The 16,086-nt window shown below is 38.4% G+C and overlaps 1 protein-coding gene across 1 annotated transcript in view; it reads right to left on the bottom strand.

Moving 5' to 3' along the window:
* The window catches only part of lrp1 (LDL receptor related protein 1), a 175,356-nt gene that overhangs the window by 69,024 nt on the left and 90,246 nt on the right, over positions 1-16,086 (bottom strand). The window contains exons 12-22 of the mRNA XM_002939712.5: positions 14,226-14,406; positions 13,201-13,423; positions 12,498-12,687; positions 11,761-11,886; positions 10,808-10,948; positions 9,171-9,296; positions 8,927-9,043; positions 6,599-6,679; positions 2,432-2,599; positions 2,094-2,276; positions 5-205 (exon numbers count right to left, since the gene is read on the bottom strand). Coding sequence (XP_002939758.3) covers positions 5-205; positions 2,094-2,276; positions 2,432-2,599; positions 6,599-6,679; positions 8,927-9,043; positions 9,171-9,296; positions 10,808-10,948; positions 11,761-11,886; positions 12,498-12,687; positions 13,201-13,423; positions 14,226-14,406 — 1,737 coding nt within the window. The remainder of the gene's footprint in view (positions 1-4; positions 206-2,093; positions 2,277-2,431; positions 2,600-6,598; positions 6,680-8,926; positions 9,044-9,170; positions 9,297-10,807; positions 10,949-11,760; positions 11,887-12,497; positions 12,688-13,200; positions 13,424-14,225; positions 14,407-16,086) is intronic.

The following is a 16,086-nucleotide window of genomic DNA, read 5'->3' as shown; positions in this document are numbered from 1 at the left end:
ATACCACATAGGTCTCCCTCATCAGAACCATCTCCACAGTCATCGTTCCCATCACAAAGCTTCTCTGGGGGCAGGCAGATGGAAGTGTTGTTGGCACAGGTGTGAGATGGAGATTTGCACACCAGTGATTCACAGTTCTCTTCATCAGAATTATCTTCACAATCACTGTCTCCATCACAAACCCACGCTTTACTGATGCACCTGGCTGTCGTGAAGATAAAGAACTCACATCATAACAAATTTATGTAAAAGCACTGATGGATGTTTTTGGTCATGCTTAATCCTTTCACATACAGAAAAAAATGTATTGAAAATGTATTATTGCCTCACTCAGCCCTAGATAGTATAATTTTACACACAGGCAGGGTTATCACACCTCACAGGTAAGTTGGAGTGAATGCCGCCAGCCCTGAGTTGGCATTAAGGCCTTATTATCACTTGCTCTTATTAGCTACGTGACACTTCACATTAAAAAATTGTTTTGGAAGGAACATTCCTGAAAGACTTCTCTTTGGAAACTTTGTATAAAAAAAGACAAAAATATTCTGTTCGTATTTTATATATAGTTCCATGTCAGACATTAGTGTAGCCAAAACAACTTCTGTGTCACCATGCCACCCTATTTTCTAGCTTAGTTTGGGTGCATACATCTTAAAGGGGAGGGATCTAAATCCAAAATAAGAGTTGATGTAAAGTAATGCAGAATGTTTTTTAAGCACTTTTGCAATTTACATGAATTTTTATATTGTTTGTGTTTTTTTTGAAATATTGGCAATTTTCTTTAGTTTTTAGGACTAGCTCAACTGCTCCCTTTGAAGCACAGCACTTCAGTGACCCTATCTATGCACCTGGCTGTCAGAGGGAGCTGTTGAACCAAGAACCTGATATGAGCAGTCTAAAATGGCTGGAATGTTAGTAGTCAAATTGCTAATAGCTCAGAAACCACCAAGAATTGAAAATAAAAGTATAATACAAAAGTAAACTCTAAGTAGGTTTACACCCATTCAAAGGAAGAGAATTCATATATAGCCTGCAACTCTATTGCAATGCTTTATAGCATGCCGAGAACAATCTGTTCTCAGTCTTGTTTTCTTCAGTCTTGGAATTCACAATCACAGCAAGCAGGAGGGTGCCATTTTGTTATGGTATTTTGTTATTATGGTAAGTTTTGAATCACCCTAAAATCTTGTGTACACACCAGAATGGGGTGTCTGATGCCTATATTCATGCACTGGCTACAAACTTATGGATGTTAGAAGGAAAGGGGAATTTTGAGGAGTACAGTGACATCTAGGAAGTGCTGAATGCAAAGAAATTGGCTGTCCAGCCTGTATGCCACAGGCACAGATATGAGGTATGCAATATATAATTTTTAAATACATCTAACCATGCATTTGACAGGTATGGATATTTTAAATGTTTGATTTGCAAAGGGGAGAGGCAAATGGTTCACTGGCCTTCTGATGCATCTGTACATTCCTTCACATTTAGGCCATACAAATTGTTTTAAGTTGTCCAGTGAAATCTTTCAAATCATTTTTTTCTTTGTGTATCAGTCCCTCACTGGATTTCTAGCTTAATATAAACTATTGATCAAAAGTATGTGGACAATGCTTCTAACTATTAAACCTGGCTGTTTAAAAGACAAGTCAACCCAGAATATAACCGAGTATTTATAAAGAACAATTCTGGCCTGGGCAAAGCCCTGAAATTAACCAAACTCAACATCTGTGGGATAAACTGCAACACTGGTTCAAACCAGGCCCCATCCCCCACATCAAAATGGCAGTAAATCCCACAAATGTTCCAACATCTAGCAGAAAACCCTCCCAAAGTCTAAAGGGTAAACATAGTTTTAGCAACAAAGAAAGGACCAACTTCATTAATACACTTGGTTTTAATATGAGATGCTAGACAGACAGGTTTTAATTACTTTTAAACCAAACAGTGACACTTACTAATCATTTAGCTTATTCAGGAAAACAACTGTATAATGCAGGGCTTAACTGTATGTATTGTAAAATTGTAGTAGGGGTATACATAGATAGTGGGTAAATCGTTATGGAATTGTACATTTTTAACAAATATCTTACCAGAGTCCTTGCAGCCAAATTTGACATTGGGATCACAAGGACGTGTTTCGCCATCACAGTTCTTCTCATCACTTGTGTCCATACAGTCGGTGTCCCCGTCACAGCGCCAGCGGTTAGGGATACACAGGCCATCTAAACGGCACTGAAACTCATCAGTGTGGCAGCCTCCGGGAGGACGAGTAGCTAAATAAACAGGGACCAAACTTTAGTTTTTCTACTAAGCACAGAATGGAGAACAGAAAAATACGTTTTCCCAAAAAACAGAAATCTTTCTGGGAAGCAAGAGTATGAATGAGTCAAAAAGGGTCTTTAACTGATGGGACTGCCTAACTCGTTACCTTGATTGGTGCAATTAGCATGAGTCTCATCACTATAGTCCCCACAATCATTGTCTCCATCGCATGTCCAGTGTTCAGGGATACAGCGACCACTGTTGCACTTGAACTGGGTGCTGGAACAGGAATGGCTACACCCGTCCTCATCACTGTTGTCCCCGCAGTCATTGTCTGAAGAAGAAAAATTAGTGTTAAAGAGAAAAAAGCTAAAACAGAAAGAGCATTAAGACAAGAAATAAAAAAAAGCAGCAAAAATTAAATCTGAACACAAAACCAACTTTTGAGCTGGCACCTTTCCTGGCAACGCATTTTGCAGCCAGTCTCATTCAGTATACATGACCGAAGCAAGCAATCAGCCCAGACTAGTTAGATGTCTTATTAAGATAAATGTTCCCATAATAATATCCTGTTCCCATTTTAACATTTTTGCTTTCAATAATGCCCTCTAGAACCCATCAATGCTGGATATTAATGGGGTAACCCCAGAGAGCTGGGTCATTTAGCACCGTAACTAGACCTGGCAGTATAACCCACCCATACACTAAGTCACTTGTGCGGCTACTGTAGGCCAAATCCTTGGGACTCGGTGGAACTTTTAGAACATCATGTCTTAAAAAATTCCATTTACAGTAAAATAGTTATAGGTGGCATGTCAAAAACAAATAACATGGCTTAAAAAAAAAATCACATCTAATTAAATGAAAATAAACACAGATAAAGTGCAATAGAAAGTCCAACCATATGCAAACAGGAAAGCCATACCCTCCTAACCAAGACACAGTTATAGCAAATGCTTATGAATTCCAAAGTTCTATCTACGCTGAGAAAGAGAGAGAGACACAGAGACTGCATAGATCAGAACATGCACCGTGTGTGGGGACAGCTCCCTACCAAGCCTTAGTGAGCCTAAATATAAATAGAAAGCCAGCAAAATGTTACTTTTGGGACAAGGATTTCACATTTACTGAATATTATTTATTGTTTCCAAATGTGTAGCCAGGGATCTTCTTAAAATTACTTTTTCTTTATTCTCCTCAATCCACTAATGTTTTTTTGTTCATTCTCTATAGCCATGATCAGTATCCTTTACGACCTCTAACTACACACAATGGCATGTGTCAGATTCAGCAGAAGTTGGTTCATTAAACCCCACACCATATCTGAATGGTTAGTCCTGCTTTGTATTCCAGAAACCACCTAATAGTCTGCCATGTGTCTAAAATAATGATTGATCTTCTTTCAATGAGGCCTTGTCCCATTGTCACGCTGCTGCACTAAAAAGGACTCTGCAGCCCTGTAATATAATAATGGGTATTTCTTTTTGTAATTTTCAAAAACTGTTTTTGAACAGAAAATCTTTTCTTCTAATGCCCTTGGATGCAGTTAGCATGCACTGTTTGAGAAACCGGTGTTCCTTTTATTTATTTTTTATTTCACTATTTTCAAATGATTTGAAGTTACATACAATATCAATTTCCAATGTAATATACTGGAGATGTAACATACAGGCCCCTCTTTAACTATAGGGCACCTAGTATTCAATTAACATCAAATCTGCCTGTAAGGATAAAGCACAGGACAAGGCTCCACTACATTCTAGTTGCTAGAATTCCTATGGTGCATGTTGATCTATGCACTAACCGGCAGGCTTTGGACAGTTCATTTCGTCAGAGCCATCCCCACAATCTTTTTCTGAAACACAGAGAAACCAACCAAAGACAAGACATTTGACACATTAACAACAAGAAAATGCACAAGAAAATAAAAAATAACAAAAAAGAGGACACACACACAAAGGATGAAAAACAGAAGAGGATCTGAACTATGTAACCAGTTTCCGATGTAATGAATGGACATGCCTTTAGGGTATGGCATGATGCCCCACAAGTGTCTCAGTTACAGACATGCTGCTAAATCCCTTAGTAGATTCCGGAGAAAGTGTTTGGATAAGGATTCCTATCTCTGTGCAAGGTGCCAATTAGGAAATAGGATATTCCTATTAAGATACAGGCAAAATGAAAGCAGCAACTCAATGGTTTTGAAAGGAACAGTAACACCAAAAAATTCAAGTGTATAAAAGAAATTCCAATATAATGTACTGCTGCCCTGCATTGGTACAACTGGTGTTTGCCTCAGAAACACTACTATGGTTTATATAAAGAATTTAGCTGTGTAGCCATGGGGGCAGCCATTCAAAGGAGAAAAGGCACAGGCACTTAGCAGATAACAGATAAAACACGATTGTATTCTACAGAGCTTATCTGTTATCTGCTATGTAACCTGTGCCTTTTCTCCTTTTTCCAGCTTGAATGGCTGCCCCCGGGGCTACACCAGCTTATTATATATAACCTATAGTAGTGTTACTGTAGCAAACACACAACTTTTACCAGTGCAGGGCAACAGTACATTATATTTAATTTACTTTAAAACTCTTTAATTTTTTGGTGTTACTGTTCCTTGAAGTTATATGTAAATATAATTACAACTGAAAGCAGTACCTGGTTGTTTAAAGGAACAGTAACACCAAAAAATTAAACAGCTTTAAAGTAATAAAAATATAATGCACTGTTGCCCTGCACTGGTAAAACTGGTGTTTTTGCTACAGTAACACTACTATAATTTATATAATAAGCTGCTGTGTAGCCACGGGGGCAGCCATTCAAGCTGGAGAAAAGGCACAGGTTACATAGCAGATAACAGATAAGTTCTGTAGAATACAATAGTGTTTTATCTGTTATCTGCTATGTGCCTTTTCTCCTTTGAATTGCTGCCTCCATGGCTACATAGCAGCTTATTTATATAAATTATAGTAGACTTTCTGAAGTAAACACACAACTTTTACCAGTGCAGGGCAGCAGCACATTATATTTTAGTTACTTTTATACACTTTCATTTTTTGGTGTTACTGTTCCTTTAAGTCTGGCAAAGGTATTTCTGTCACGAGGCAAGCTGAGACGCTTGCCTCAGGTGGCATTTAAACTACAGCAGGTTTTTGCTGCCCCTGGTTATTTTAACTTTTTCCAATCATATTTTTTTTTTTGTAGTGTAGGCAGCATAGCGGCATTCTTTACACCCATGATCCAAACCCCACCCTTGTCCCAGTCTGGAAATAGTTCCTATGAGCATCATGGCTTCCTTTCAATCTATGGAATCAGATGTGTGTAAAAAAAAAAAATCTGGAAGTTCAGATAGTGTTTATGCATCTCTTTCTTTTTTATATAACCAACTGAATAAGCCAAGGTCAAAAAAGGGAGTATATTTTCAAGGAGCAAATCATAAAAAGGGAAAAATTACTGCTTTCAACTGCAATTACATTTACAAATAATTGAAAATGATCAATTAATGTATAATACATGCAAAAACTGTTAACAGACTGACACCAATTTCTTTGTCAGGGCAGCTGTTGTGCTAGACAGAGACCAGGGCTTAAAGTGTGACTGGGTGTGCAGTCACATAGTCCCATTTACTAACAGGGGCAAATTTATGAAGTAACCCATAGCAACTAATCAGATATTGGTTTTCTGTTTTCTACTTGATTGACTCTGACTGACACAAACTGGTGATTGGTTGCTATTGGTTACTGCAATGGAGAAGGAGATTTAGGACTGTGTTATTTAATGAGCTTCAATAAGCCTTGGGCATTTTTTATTTGCTTTTAACTGAATTCCAGCTCAGCTCTCCAGAAAATTCTCAATCCCAGGTCTAGCATGAGTATTCAGTAGCCTACTAATGCTACCCAAGAGCTACATATTGTGGCTGCCACTGGGTATAGATTGTAAGTACAATATCAGTACATTCTTTTGCATGACCATCAATGATATATTAACACTGTTCTACAGCAAAAAAGATTGTTAGCATACCAACTAAAACTAAATTGTGTATTAGGGCTCTGGTACACGGGGAGATTAGTCGCCCGCGGCAAAACTCCCTGCTCGCGGGCGACTAATCTCCCCGAGTTGCCTTCCCTCTGCCATCCCACCGGCGAACATGTAAGTCGCCGGCGGGATGGCAGACGCGGCGAGGCGATTTCGGGAAATCGCCGAAAAAGCCTCGCGAGTCTTTTTCGGCGATTGCTGAGATCTGTAATAGGATGTTATCATTTCTAATGTCAACAATGGATACTTAATAGCAAATGCTTATAGACTTTACCATCCAAAATATTACACTTACCGTTATCACAGCGCCAATTGATGTTGATGCATCGCCCGCTGTTACAAGTGAACTGAGTGAGGGGGAAGCAGGTTGGATAAGCTGTTGAAGTAAAGCAAAACTGGTAAACCAATGTACAATACCTCTTGAGTTAGCCAGTGATTTACTAGATGCCTTTCCTTGTTCTTGGTTTCTGGTATACGCCATCTTTTTATTGCAACCTATCTGAACTTTTAGCTTTCTTGCATACACTTGCAACCATCTATTACTCTATTATTAAAAAAGAATGTTGACTTTTTGGGAAAGTCTCTTTTTGTTGTCCCAACTGCTAAAATAAGCATTTTGGCAAGAGAAGAGTGTTTAGAATTATAAAACATGTGAAAAAAATTAGGTTTCTTTCTCAGCTATCTTGATTGGAATTGTAGTAGGCTGTCCTTGCACCACCTTGCAACAATCAAATGTAGGATATATTATGTAAGGACCCAACCACCACAATCAGCAGTGTTTGGAACTGCAAAGATTAATTCAAGCAGTAAAGGTACACACTACATTATCACTGTGTGATAAAGTGCTAGGCCTGAAGCATGTAGTGTGTACCTGTGCTGCTGCTAAATTAAACATTGAAGTTACAAACACGGCCGATTGTGGTGTTTAGAAGGGGGCCATGCCGCTACCCTGATACACAGTTCAGTAGCATTTACCTAGGAGAGTCAGGGCAGCATGAGATTCAACTACTACCCATGGCCAAGTCCTTCATGGCCCAGTTACACAGTGTTAATTGCATTGCCAGCTAATGAGATTTATACTCTGCAAATAAGTCACATTAGCCGAAGCCCAAGCTACCCTGATTCTGCCCAGTAGAATATGCTTTATTACAAATTACAAAGAAAAGGGACAATATCGCTATTAAATGACCACACAGATATTGGTTTAAAAGAAGAATTTGGCAGCAAAGTTAAAGAGTTATTTCTGCATCAATATGGTACTCTAAACAAGTTATGGCAGCTTCAATTACTATAGCAATTAAGGATTTTAATGAAGGAAACAGATTGCATTGGCAGTACAAAGGTTTATCCTAAAGGAAAGTTCCAATTGTTGCTGAATGTGCAGTTCCCAAGATTTCCACAGTTGGGTTTTGTTGGTGGCAGGGAGCCGTAATTCACCAACAGCAGGACAAGTCAAGGTCTAAGATAAACACTTAATGCTTAAATGGTTACAATGTGAAGAGCTGAATTATATACAATGTTATATTGGACAATGTTCATTAAATATTATTGGTCAAAAAGACATTGATAGGTATCCAAGCAATCTTTGGAAATCAGCTTCCAACTGTCACTGTCACAAACAATAAACAAAGAGATGTTTGGGAAGACGGTGTCACTAAACAAACAAAGAATAGAGTCACCTTCCCCAACTGAATCCATGTAAACAATATTGACCATCTCCCAGAAAACTGGTTTATCAAGAATATGGTAAGCTTGGAAATCCCATGGGACAGTGACAGCTATGTGTGACATTCAGTATAACAGGTCATTGGAAATGAATGGAGACCTATGGCAAGGGAAATATCCCTTGGTCTACAGCGACTACTACAGGGCAGTGTTTCATTCTAGTTACGGGATGTTTACATGCAAACATTGAGGGGCTGGGGCCTGGTTGTCATGGAGGGCAAGTGGATATAACTTGAAGCCCTTCCACTTGGTGGAGCAGCAGAAGAAGTAAGAAAGGAACAAGGAACAGGTGATGTATCTGGAAGAAACACCTTTAAGAATAGCTGCACAGACATCACACCTTATACATGCACACACAGACAGTAGCACAGTATAGTTAGAATATGATATTTATTAGAAGCCTTGTATGCTGGATGCTTCTCTTACTATAGGATTCAATGTAACTGTGATAATATTGTTTGATTGTACTGACTGTAGTAATTAAAGTTCTATGTTTATAAGATATCAGAGTCATGGATATGTTATCACAGGTTGATAGAATATATGTGTTATTAAACAAAGCCTGACAGGTTAAAGTCGCTAACCCGGTACTTAGGGGGGCTTATATACATATATATAGTTGTTCAGAGTCAAGGAAAGCCTAACAAGTTATAGTCAATAACCCGGTATTTAGGGGGCGCTTTTTACATACAAGAACATCTAAATGCCTGTCCATCATCCATCACCTGACCCCATCACAGCACCATAAGAAAAGGGCTGTTGGTGGATGTTGGGGAAACACTGATCTAAACTATTACTGGTTCCACCCTGCCCTACTAGTCCTGCTGTCTCTACAACCAGAATGTTTATAATATCCAAGTTTGGTATGAAAACACCAACAGAAGCTCACTGATCTTACCACACTTAGAAGATTCATCTGAGCGATCACCACAGTCATCATCCAGATCACAGGTCCAAGACAAGGGAATACAACGACCACTGGCACAAGAGAACTGATTAGATGGGCAAGTACGAGCTGTAAAAAAAAAAAAAAAAAAAAAAGAGAAGAAAGTTTGAGATCAGTGCAATAATTACAAGAAGAAATAAACTGTTGACAAAGGTAGAAGTAAACCAAAGTTCAGGAAATAAACATTAATCTTCACCTGAGCAGGTAGAGTTGGATTCATCCTCGCTGTTACCGCAGTCATTGTCGCCATCACACAGCCAGCGATTGGGGATGCAACGGTTGTTCTCACATTTGAAACGGTCAGAGGGACAAGTATGCTGATCTGGGCATAGAAAAAATAAAGAATTTAGCAATGAAGTGCTAAAACTTTGCTAATTTAAATATTATACAGCACAAGGCTTGTCCATCTGCAAACATCCCTGTCCTTCACCTTGCATTCTCTTGCCTCATGTCTTTATATATCTTTTTGTCCCAATTATAATTATTTATAAATGTGTGATATCATAGACTGCACAGGTGATGTAATGGATGCTGGACATATACCAAGGACAGTATCAGCTAACTGCAAATGACAGTAAAATGCTAAATGCCATTCATGTTGCTGCAAAGTAGTTAAAATGGACAATACGATATAAAATTTGAAACCTTCAGAGGTGTAGTTTAGTTTGGTAAAACTATATAGTTCAGCAAACACTCATTTGCTATCCCCCATGTAGTGTGCCTTTGTAGTCACCGTTTCTTGTCAAATTATCTTGCTCAGACATTCAGTCTCTATTACACCATGGACAATCTTGAAAATCTAATTAATAAGATCTAAAACACAAGAGAAGAAAAACTACAGCCAATGAGCAGAGATGGGATTATTTTCATTAAAATTCCAATTTTGCACACATTATTGGGATTCATAATGGCCAACTCGCTTTATTCATTATCTTCGGCTGATGTGCACCATTACCTGCATTGATATTGAACAACTGAATATCTGGTCATGGTATGAAGAACTTAGAGCTATAAACATTATCCATTACAAAACATTGCAGCTAAAATATTTTACATTCATTTCACTCAAAATGTTGTATCTTATGTCAAAATTATATTATATATTTATAAAGGTCTTATTTGGTAATACAGCTGGCTAGTATGGATTGTAAATATTTCCCCTTTCACAGAACCATTGTGCTATGATGCATCCTAAAATCAGAAAGGTAACAGCATCAAGTCTGCTGGCAGCATGAATGGCTACCCTCTGTTTAGTTAACAGGCATTACTACCTTCACAGCTCAAGCTTTAACTGCTAAAAGCCAAGCCATCTCTGTCTCAGCTGGGAAGTAGAAAAAAAAAATGATAACCTCTTTCAGCAATTTGTAATTCAAATCGTATTTTGTAACTTTTGGCCTGGAGATACAGTCACTGCTTCTCTCATGCCCGGGTTGTCTCTTAACAACAGAAGGTAAGAGAATATATTGTTTCACAGTACTGCTTTTGAAGTCTGTCCTCTGGATGCAGAAGCATTGCCATCTATTCCAATATCCAGCCAGGAGCACAGCTGGATCGATCTCCAAGGCACATTCAAGCTCAAATATCGATTTTTATTCCATTAAAAACAATGGTGGAATGTGTTGCGCTCACGGCCATCAAATGGTTATGAAAGGTATGATGGCTTTCAAGTAATAAATCATTCTTTCATTTAAGAACATATTGTGCTGTAGATAAAGGTAATCAAACACACTGCAGTTATTAAGTAGACTACGAGAAATTCATTAGCAGTGTACTGAGTGACTAGGCATTCTACATTCAGACCCTTAGAAATATCTGTCCTAATCAATCACTTACGGCAGAGCTCTGGGGCCTCATCACTGTTGTCCAAGCAATCATTGTCGCCATCACACTTCCAACGCTCCTGGATGCATCGGCTGTTCTTGCAGGCAAATTCCCCTGGTTGGCACTGGGGAGGAGGGATGTAAGATGGGTTGGCTTGGAAAAGAAGGAAAAATAGAAAAAAAAAAAAAATGAGACAGAGCTTGGCATTCTAAAAACAGAGCTAATTAAAAGAGCATCAGGGAATGCTGCGCCTTATAAATCCATTGGCAGGCGTTTATATTTGAGGAATTAATGTGAAGGTTGACGGCTGCTAGAAAAGTCAGAACTGAAGAAACCCACTATAAAATGATGCAACGCTATAAGGCTACACAGAGCATCATTAGAACATCATTGCATGTTTTGACAAATATTATAGAATAGTACTTTAGGGAAGGGAAATTAAAAGGACTACAGCATTAATATAACTAAAATTTGGCATTCTTTTTGTTTGCTTCCAAATAACAGCTGTACATCGTGTTAAGTTAAGCAGCTTCATGACAGGCAAGGTTTTCTCCCAGATAATTCCCTATCTCCTTCAGTCTATTATGATTCCTTCTTTGTTGCCCTCCCCCACCCCAGGTTGATGCCCCTGACAGCCACAAGAACAGATATCTCCATTTCAGTTGATAAATACTAGCAACCCCCCCCCCCCCCGATACGCTAAACCCATTGACGTGATTTTGGCATCAACCATCAAGCAAGATACCGAAGGAGGTGACTTTGCATATTTGAAATTGCATGGGTCATTTATTGGGGAATTTTTCCTGGGGGCTGTCTGATACTATTTACAGTAGAACAGTTCCCTTCTGTGAGTTGAAACAGACTCGATAAATTAAAAAAATCGCTCATGCCTTTTGGTTCTGCGCCAAGGAGCAGATGAGCGAATTAAAGCAAATTCCCAGTAATAGGCAACCTTCAAAGCCTACCTTTGCAGGTGACACCATCATCATCCAGTATTTGATCTTCAGCACAGGCACACTGTCTGCTCCCCGGAACAGCAAGGCAGAGGCTGCTGCAGCCCCCATTATTCACACGACAGGCATTGGAACCCACTTTTAAAGCAGAACATATACATAGTTAGAAGTCGATAGAAAGTCTTAAACAGCGCCGATACACACCGTATAAAGGTACAGAAAGGCTTTACAATGTTCCTATTAATTATTTTAATTGCACACTGGGTATTTACAAACAGTATTAAATGCCCAGAATATACCCCCTATGTATATTTTTCTACAACAGTATATATTGCATATTGAACACACACACACACAGGTTAGTGTGGTACAGAACAAGATATGGTTCCCACAATATGTTCTACCTTCCCCACTGCTTAAAGGGCATGCTTACAGTTTGCCATCTTGCATACAGGATTTGTTTTTTCACTCGTAATCAAAATACAACACATTATTGTAATTAAGGAATAAGAGAACTCCTGATTACTAACACATCATTATACTCACGTGAGAAAAGGTAATAACGTCCAAAACCACCTGTGCCGTGGCCCATTGAGTATAATGAAAACTGTGCCTATTCCTGCTGGTACAGTGGGGGGGTTTTGCCTACCAGTAGTTACAGGCAGCAGATATTAAACTCAATGAGAGGTAAAGCATACAGTTTTGGTAATTTCTCCACTAAATGTCTAAACTGTAGCATACAGGTTTACCTTGCTGCTGCTGGGCATCATACATTCTAATTTCAAAAATGGGTGGCCTTTCATTTCTCAGAAGAGTGACAGTTTTTGAGACTTGATCCAACCGGTAGATGCTACCACTCCTGTATTCTGTCCAGAAGAGATAGCTTCCATAGTGGCAAAGGCCAAATGCATGGTTTAGCTCCTGACCTTCATACACAGGCTATGGAGAAACAACAATAGAACAGGTTAGAGTTGTAGATCTGAAGAAAGCTCCAGTATAAAAAAAAAAACACATCTGAGCACCTAATCTAAATCAGACCCTCAGTTTCAGCACAGATTTATGGTCAATTCATATTGGTCCAATTTATTTATAGGTCAGGGTCATCACTTATGCAGCAAATTCAACATTGCTGTTCTGTTAATAGTTATTCATTATCTATTCAGTGTATTTCAGGCTACAGTTAGCTTTGCATTGCAATCACATTGCTGTTCATAGACATTATGCAGTTTGTAGTACAATATAATAATGAGGAGAATTGTATTAAAATGCATTGGGTCTGATAAAGGCCATTAAAAAAAAAAAAAAAAATCAATGAGGAAATGGTTAAGCATACACTGTAATCACAACAAATTGTTAAATTAGTATTTATTATATTTACAATACTTTCCTATATAGTGTCTAAATGATATTATCAAATATACAACTGACAACTTAAATTTAAAATTCTCCTACCTTGCGGCTTGAACCATTGGTGTATATCATTTCAATACGATCATAGAATGCATCGACCCAGTATAAAATCTTGTTTGGAATATCAATACTTAATCCATTGGGCCAGAGAACAGTCTTAGATGTAACAAAAACATTGCGGTTGGAGCCATCCATCCAAGCTTTTTCAATCTTTCCCCGCTTGCTCTCCTTGGGATCTTCTTCCCAGTCTGTCCAGTACATCCAGCTTTAAATATAACAGAGTTTCTTATGGCATAAGTTTCCAAGGGCTGGCCATGCTGATAATACTAAACACTTTCCTAAAGTACTTAAACTCTTTCAGCAAAAATATGGTCATTGTGCATTTGAAAATAATCAAAAAGTATAGTCTGTACCAATTTGTTTTGGTATTGGGACCCACTACAGGCCACTTGCCACCCAGTCATTCGGACATGCAAGTTAGGGAGCAGTAGGAGGTGCAGCCTGCAGTGGGGCCCTGTGTTTACTGATCAGGTGCTTGGTGCAGAGAGCAGTATTCCCCAAGGAGCAAATGCTTGGTAACTGCTGGCACAAAACATTTATACATTAGAAAGGGGGCTCTCTTTAGTAGTTGCAGTCAATGTGGAATGCTATTAAACATTTCATGGTTGCAGAGATGGTGTTTTACAATAATCTAACATCACAAGGACATTTCTCATCAATCCTTACCAGGGAAAAAAACATTAAGAATATTGTCAGCAAAAACTAGAATCTCCATTACTATAGCTGACATAGGAAATTACTGCCATAAAAAGAAAGTAAATTTCCTGTGTGCCATAACCTATGTGATTAATGAGATTGGAGGTGCTGGGTCAAGCCTCAATGGTAGTCAAAAACACATTTAAGGTAAATGATCATTACTCCTACATACATTATATTGCAGCATGGTATGTGTTTCAACAGTATATTATAGTTAGGACATAAACATGGACATATGTGTTGTAAAACACAACATTTCAGCTCTTGGGTGGCTTCTCTACTCCAAAATCAAGGTCCCTCACATGCCTTACCCATAAAGTGGGTCCACAACAATTGCTCTAGGATGAGTCATCTTGCCCTCTACTATGGTTTTCCTAGTTTGTGAAGCTTTCTCTAGTCGAGCAACACTAATAGTCTTCTTTGGGCCATCATCTGTCCAGTACAGGTTGTTTCCCATCCAGTCTACAGCAATGCCTTCAACATTATGGATACCTATGGAGCATATTAAATAACAATCTAGTTACAATTTTAATAAAAGATGAGGTTGCACAGGTCTCCAATTTGGACTCTATAGTTTTGCCAAGCAGTAAAATCTTTTGGGAGTTGTGCAGGGGACACCTCAGTACCTTTTTCATTAGGACCTCTGCACAGGCACCCAACTGCCAGAAACTTGTTTCCCTACAAAGTCCTGCTCTCGAGTTACCAGTCTTCCTAAGGCAAAGTTGCATAGCAGGGTTGACAGCCACAAGGTTCATAGTCATTCACTTCCTCTGCCCGTAGTCCCTGGCGCTAATCACTGAAAAGGAGCATGTGTAGAACTAGAAGTCAGTCAGCTCCTCGCTGGCAATCAGAACCAGGAAAGAAGGGAGCCAAAGTAAAGTATTCAAAAACATCCAGCAGCACCGGTATGTAAAATTACACATAGTTATACAACTGTTTTGTTACTTTACGTAAATGTGTAGCCAAGTGTGTTTTATTTTTTTGGTGTTAGTTGGATGCCACCCTTTTTTACACAGCATTTTAAAGCACTTAAATGGGTTACATGATATCTGATGTGGTGCAATTTTTGCTATTAGTGTGGCATAATATAAGTCTGTCCTTATAAATAAACAGATTAATGTGTAAGGATTACAATGGTGAATTATAAATACAACTCCAATACATTATATAATACAGCCCTAAGTATTTATTAAGGATTATGAAAGCACTGAACACAGTGGTGTAAGGATTTTTGGTTGCAGAAGTATTTGGACAGGAAGCAACATGTCTCTACTCTCTAAGGAAATAAACAAAAAAATGAAACCTAAAGATTGAAAACATATGCTGACATCATTGTATGTTGTTGTAAGTATAAAGAATAAAATTCTATACCGTAATATGGGTGGGTGCTGAGGAGGTGTCAAACCTGTTTTTTTTTTTTTTTTTTGCCTCAAAAGGTAAAATATACGACAGTTTAAACTTGTGTTTATTTTTATTTTTCCATGCAGACAAAGGACAGGGGGAAGTTTATTATTACATTAAAACAGCTTGCTATTCCTCTATAGTTCTTTATCTATTTTTCACCACATTATTTTACTTTGTGATAGTGTTCCATGGCAGCCTATGCAAAGCAACCCCTATTTATAATGCATTACATTAGAAGGAATGCTCTGCACTTTTATGGTCCAAAATACTGCAGTGTTTAGAAGGGACTATACTTTAAAATGGGTTTCATTACTGACTATTTTACGTGTCCTATATTGTATGGAGCATGCATATATGTACAGTAGTGACTGTACACTCTGCAGTTGATTGCCAGGTAGGCAAATTAATATCATACAAAACTCTCTATCCCTGTCCATCTGTGGAATCCCTATCAACATGGGAAAACTCCAGTTCCACAATTCTATTTGATAAGATAGTGGTAGAGAAGTGGTACCTAAAAAAACTGCTAGTTATTAGGGTATAAAAACATTTGATCATATTTTGTAATGAAATTGGACACAAGAAGTTATGTCAAGGATACAAAACTGACCACCCCACATATAAATAGTATACTACAGCATGTTGATGACCTGATATATGTAAGTAATTTGGCTGGGGTTTTAGGAGGTACTTCATGTTCTTCCTACACTTCACAGCATACAGGAATGGGAATCGGCTCTTTTGACATGCGTTTGTTAAATGTGACTG

The sequence above is a fragment of the Xenopus tropicalis genome, chromosome 2 (assembly GCF_000004195.4).
Source record: "Xenopus tropicalis strain Nigerian chromosome 2, UCB_Xtro_10.0, whole genome shotgun sequence".
NCBI classification, from domain to species: Eukaryota; Metazoa; Chordata; class Amphibia; order Anura; family Pipidae; genus Xenopus; species Xenopus tropicalis.
This window is presented reverse-complemented; position numbering and strand designations above follow the sequence as displayed.